This window comes from Coturnix japonica, chromosome 16 (assembly GCF_001577835.2).
Source record: "Coturnix japonica isolate 7356 chromosome 16, Coturnix japonica 2.1, whole genome shotgun sequence".
NCBI classification, from domain to species: Eukaryota; Metazoa; Chordata; class Aves; order Galliformes; family Phasianidae; genus Coturnix; species Coturnix japonica.
This window is the reverse complement of record NC_029531.1, coordinates 188,738-194,737: the sequence shown is the minus strand read 5'-3', so window position 1 is coordinate 194,737 and position 6,000 is coordinate 188,738. Positions and strand designations below refer to the sequence as shown.

General features: G+C 46.7%; 1 protein-coding gene across 1 annotated transcript; it reads right to left on the bottom strand.

Annotated features, from left to right (window-relative positions):
• Positions 1-2,598: 2,598 nt before the first annotated feature.
• On the bottom strand, positions 2,599-5,919 carry LOC107321551 (myelin-oligodendrocyte glycoprotein-like). Its single transcript, XM_015878569.2, has 4 exons — positions 4,455-5,919; positions 3,759-4,100; positions 3,289-3,393; positions 2,599-2,977 (listed from the first exon to the last, which is right to left on the bottom strand). Exons 1-4 carry the CDS (start codon positions 4,699-4,701, stop codon positions 2,904-2,906), a joined length of 768 nt encoding a protein of 255 aa, XP_015734055.2. The 5' UTR covers positions 4,702-5,919; the 3' UTR covers positions 2,599-2,903.
• Positions 5,920-6,000: the final 81 nt, after the last annotated feature.

Sequence of the window (6,000 nt, the reverse complement as noted above, 5' to 3'; positions counted from 1 at the left end):
CAAGCATATTCTGCAGAAAAAGAGGATTGGGCTATAACCAACAGAACGTGCAAGTTATCTGTGAATTCTGGGTGCTCCTAGTGTCTGGGGAAACCAAATTACTACCAGTGTGGGATAGTCATAAGTTCAGTGTTCAGTCCCTACGAGCATCAAAGCAAACTTGTCAAGATTCTTGGGTAATAATGGAGTATTTGGGTCCTTTTACCCCATTTTGTGCCAGCTACTGAGACATGGAAAGACTTACAAAGAAGATCATGGGATGCGTGAAGTAAAAAAGACACTACAGAGTCAGGGCAAACTGCAGTTAAACAAGCTTCGTGTATGTCTATCCTACCCTCCCAGCCTGAATAGATGCTCTTATGTTACTAGGATGGTTTATGGCTGGGACTCTGTGGCAATGCCAGTGAGTTCTGTCCGGACCCCAAAGAAAATTGATGGCAGCACCAATGGTTCTCCTGGCGGTATTCAGCAGGCTACCTCTCCGGCGTGTGATGGTAGACCAATAAACAAGAGTATCCAGTGTTGTGGCATTGTACTGGTTGCGATGCTGAAATGAGGCTGGAGCTAAAATGCTTCCAGGGAACATCGGGGACGGCCATCCTTTCACTCCTGCCATTAACAACCTTCTCCTTCATTAAAGGAATCCAGGACTTGCAGGCAATAGTTGCACCAAGCCATTGCGCACCTTTCCCCACAAACCCTTCCTGGTCCCCTCAAACCTTCCAACACAGGATAGATGGTTTACTGGAAGTTGCCACAGGACACCACATTTCATACTTCCTGCTTTCATGGTCGGTTATTATCTCTTCTTTGCTGTTAACAAATCTGCTGCTTCTCCCACTGCCTCTAATGAGTCGGATGTCAACAAGAGATCGTCAATATAATGATATAAATTTATATTATCTGGTTTCTCCCAATTAGCCAGGTCATGCACCACGAAATTATGACCATTGGTGGGAGAGTGCATGTACCCTTGTGGTAGGACCAGAAAAGTCCACTGCCTGCCTTCCCTTGTAAAAGCAAATTGATTTTGTGATTCTTCACTTATCGGAATACTGAAGAATGCATTTGCTAAACCTAGGACACAATGGTATGTTTTAATTTCTCTACTTAGAGTGTCCATTAGGGAGGCAATATTGGGTACAGCCACATGAATAGGCGGTGTGACCTTATTCAGTTCTCTGTAATCTACCATCATTCTCCATGTTCCATCCCACTTTCGCATTGGCCATATTGGGGAATTATATGGGCTACGTGCAGGCCTCTTAATACCCACTCTTTCTAATTCCTGCACCATTTTCATTATTTCCTCATACCCACCCAGGAGTCTATACTGTTTCACAATAGTGATCCAGCACGGCTTTGGCAGACAAATAGGCTCATGTTTCACATGGCCTCTCAATATTGTCTGTATCGCCTGGATACTAATACATCTTTGTCAGAGCCTGAACTCTGCCGCGGTTGCATGGAGACTAGGCCCCACAAGATAACTATTCCCAATATATACTCTGGAACTGGGGCAATAGATACCTTATATTCCTGTGGTGGGAGATGCCCAACCCCCAATTTTATCCAGGTTTGAGTGACCGGAATGGTCTGTCCCCCAAAACCTCCAGTCATCACTCTTTCACCTTTAAATTTCATCAGATCTCCGTATATTATAGATGTTTCTACCCCAGTATCAACTAGGGCCATAACCTTTTGAACATTCCTTCAGGACCAATATATAGTTACTTCTATGTAGGGCCTCTGGTCCCATCTGGAGGCCCTAGGGGGACTGACGTCCCTCATAATGCCATGAATTGGGACAGACTCAAGTCTTTTACCTCCGACATCTCAGTCATCGTGGCCCGAGACACTTGAGGCGGCCTCTTTTTCCAATTCGGAACAATGAAGTCCTCTAGATTCCAGGTTACTGGCAGCCATCGCTCTATAATTCTTACCCTCAGTTTTCTAGGGTAATTTTGGAACTTCTCTTCATCCTTCAGTTTTTTCCACAGCCGAAGGAGAACCTGGTTGGGCTGACGGTCAATTTTCACAAACTGAACGTCTACCTGGAGGAGGTCATTGAACATTTGTTTCTGGGACACTCTTATTGGTCCTGATTGAGGGGTTCACGGGGCCGGTCTTCTAGTTTTAACTACTGGTAAAACCTCAGCCTCTTCTACCACTCAAATATTACGCTTGGTTCGTAGGCGCTGTCTCCCCCAAATCAGCTACCAATTGGGCTGCCTGTTGAACCGCTGCTTCTGATGCTACTAACAGATTTAGTACAGAAACTTGTGTTCCATACATGTGCAAGGGAGCCTGTTGTAAAATTAGGTCTTTCATCCCAGTCGAGAATCTTAACATTTCAGGGCTATTAAACACGTCCTCATAGATGGCTTCTCGCATACCCAGTCGATCAATTCAGTGGCCGTATATGGGCGGGCCTTCACATGGAAGTGTGTTTCAGCAGGGGGCCATTGATCAGGAGGCACCCCCGCTGGTCGTTCTTGGACCGTTTTCATTTTTTGTGTTATGATAGTAAAAGTCTGTAATAAGTCTGTCCTAGGAGGCTCTTCTGAATCAGCTTTAGTAACTTCATTCTCAACCAGATCTGTTGTTTCAGGTACCTGGTCGCCATTTATTGAGATGTGTGGAATAATACAAAAATAGTAACAGATATTCAAAGCTTATTTTAAGGTGGAATAATACAAAGACGGTAATAAGTATTCAAAGCTTATTTTAAGGTGGAATAATACAAGGATGGTAATAAACATTCAAAGATTATTGTAAGGTGAAATAATAAAAAGATGGTAACAAATACTCATAGATTATTGGAAGGTGGAATAATACAAGGATGGTAATAAATATTCAAAGCTTATTTTAAGGTGGAATAATACAAAGTTGGTAACAGATATTCAAAGATTATTGGAAGGTGGTGGAAGGGGCTGGGAGGACTCACTCTCTGCTCTGTGCTCTCTGCTCTGTGCCGCTGGAAAATAAAGCAGAGGAAGAGGTGGTCAGTGGGGCAGCTTGGTTTGTTGGGACAACTCCACAGAGTCTGGACCTTTCCATCTGCCCCATGGTCCAGCCACATTCTTATCCTATTAATCCTCTCCTTTTACCCCTTCCTTCATTCCCAAAAGAAAGGAAAACATTATTAAATGAGCAACATGAAAATCTTAGGAAAATCCCACTTCCTCCTCCTGTGTAGCTCCATGGAGCAGAGCTCAGCACCACCCCAACCATCCCTGTTCCTGCACAACACCTCCCTGTGCTCCGTCCCCTCTGCTCTCAGCTCACCTTGCATTCTATAGAGAAAAACGTTGAAGAAACCTGACCCAAACAGAAGTGTGATGACCACAACCAGAGCCACCTGCCAGGTTCCTTCATTCTCACAAAAGGGATCTGGAAAATGCAACAGGAAAAGGGTTCCTTTTTCATTCCCATCAGTGGAAAAGAAAGACTCAGCCTTGGGTGACCAGGGAACCCAAAGGGGCAGCAACCAGGGAGCAGTGACACACAACAAGCAACACCAGCTTGGCACAGGAGAGAAGTGGAGGAGAAGCTCAGCATCGTGTGCCCACTGCCACTGAGACACGAAGAAACCCATCCCAGAAACCCAACCCAACCACCTCATCCATGCAGATGCATCCCCAAATCGCACTGTGCACCGACAGCAACTCCAGAATCTCATGGGGCAGTTCAACCCAGACCTCTTCCAAAGGCTGCTGTCCTTCAGCTCTCCATCCATAGACACCCCAGCCACTGACCTGACACCTCCAAGTTCATCACACCTTCTGCAAAGTGATCACCATCTTGCACAACACAACTATATGTGCCACTATCTGCGGAGGTCACTGCAGTGATGCGCAGATCCAGGTTTCCATCAGACAGGCCATCCCTGAGCAGTTCTATCCTCCCTTTATATTCCTCCATCTGCTCCAGGTCCTCTCCATTTTGGTAGTGGTGCAAGAGCTCAGCAGATCCGTGTTGGATCCATCTGATGTCTGAACTCCAAGCATCCTTGCAAGGGGACAAATGACAGCGCAGCACGACATCCTGTCCCACAATGGCAGTGACATGAGGGTTTGGTGCCACTACTGTGAGCTGGGCTGTGCAATGAGAAGGGCACAGAGAGATGGTGAGATGGTGGCTGTGTGAATGTGGGGGCATGGAGCAGAACACGGTTAAGTTGGTGTGTGCTCCATCCCATGTCAAAGCACTGGAGAGGGAGCAGGAAGGAGTGGGGAAGGCTTCCTGGGGGTAGGAACCCATTCACAACGTGTGGTGGAGGTGGAGAAGAGACAGAATTTCTACCCAAAATCACACGTTTCATGAAAGAACCAAAGTGGAAGCGAAACCCAAACAGGGGTGGGTGCTGGGCTTGGATCCTCCCTGCCCCACGGCTGCTTCCTGGTCCCACAGCAACACCACTGTCAGGCACAGCAGCCCCACCAGACCCCTACCTGATCCCAGTTGGAGGAGGTGCAGAGCCATGAGATGAGCCAGGAGGGTCCTCCGGGGATGGGAGAAACTGGGGTGGTTGCAGCCCGATATGAAGCACATCTGTGCTGGAGTAGAGGAGGGGGGAAGGAGTTGGGGAAAGGTGAGAAAGGAAGGAGACTGATAAGGAGATGGTGGAGGAGATGGGGTAGAAGATGGATGGGAAGATGGAGCGAGCAGAAGTAGAATTCTGTTTCTGTTCCATGACATATTACAGATTTGGGCGTTGCTTCATTCCGTGTGCTGGGGAGGATCAAATCACGGATTGGTCAAAGATAAAGGAAGCTATTCAGAATGTGGGCGGAGGCATTCCCTGTTATCGTTACATGTGGGCCCAGTTAGCGGTGCCCTTGGCTCCCGTGTTTCTTTTTGGAACTGAAAGCGGTTGCTCAGCTGATAGAGGCTATTGAGAAGAAGGGGCTGAGATCGCCTTGGACACTAAATGCCCTTGAGTCACTAGTGGCACAGGGTGCTCTGCTCAGGTCAACTGATTAAAGCAATTGAGGGCTCTGATCTACCCCAAGCTGTGCATGATCCGGTCATAGTGGACTGCTTTAAGCAAAGATCACATGAAAGTATACGAGAACTGCTCCAAGCAGCACCTGAGGAAATATCAACCCCAGGGGAAATAATCAAGTATATCTTGGACAAACAAAAGGCTAATCCTGTGACTAATGAGGGTCTTGTTGCTGCTCTTTCCCAGGTTATGGTAGCACCCAATTCAACATCCAGGCCCTCTGAATTAGGCCCATGTTTATGATGTGGGCAATACGGCCAAAACATTGCTACTAGGGATATTCATAATTTGTGGTGACCGTGCTTGGCAAGGCGTTCCAAGAAATCTGATTGGAGGACCTTGTTATTTAGGGAAACAGTCAGTGCTTGCTTTATGTCACTCCGCTTGGACACAGCTGGTGTTTGCTTAGTATAGCTCATGGCATGTTGGTTTGTCAAGCTGGCAATGCTATGATGGTATCTAAAGAATTTTTGATGGACGTGGGTAACATCAGACAGGCAGTCCTCCAGAATAGGGTGGCTATAGAATCTCTCCTGCTTGCCCATGGACATGGTTGCCAAGATGTTGAAGGCAGGCATTGCTTCAATCTGAGTGACCACAGTGAGTCCATACACAAGAAGTTGGACTGGATGAAGGGACATGTCAAGAAGATAGGGATAGTCAACGACCCATTTGGAGACTGGTTGTGTAACCTGTTTGGTGGCATGGCTTCATGATTTATCCAGGTCTTCAAGGGATTAGGACTTGTGCTGCTTGTCTTCATATGCTTCACAATCTGTATACCTTGCTTCATAGGTTGTCTACAGCAAAGCTTAAATCGTATGATGACTTAATATTTTTGATCAGTGAATGGAATTTCGTAAGCATTGCAATATAAGATAGTAGGGTTAGAATTTGAGTTCGTGTTGTAGCGGGGCAGGGCTTTATCAAGCATGAGGAAGGGGAGATGTTGTAGTAGGCATGCAGGAACACTCAGGCTGTGATGTGACAGG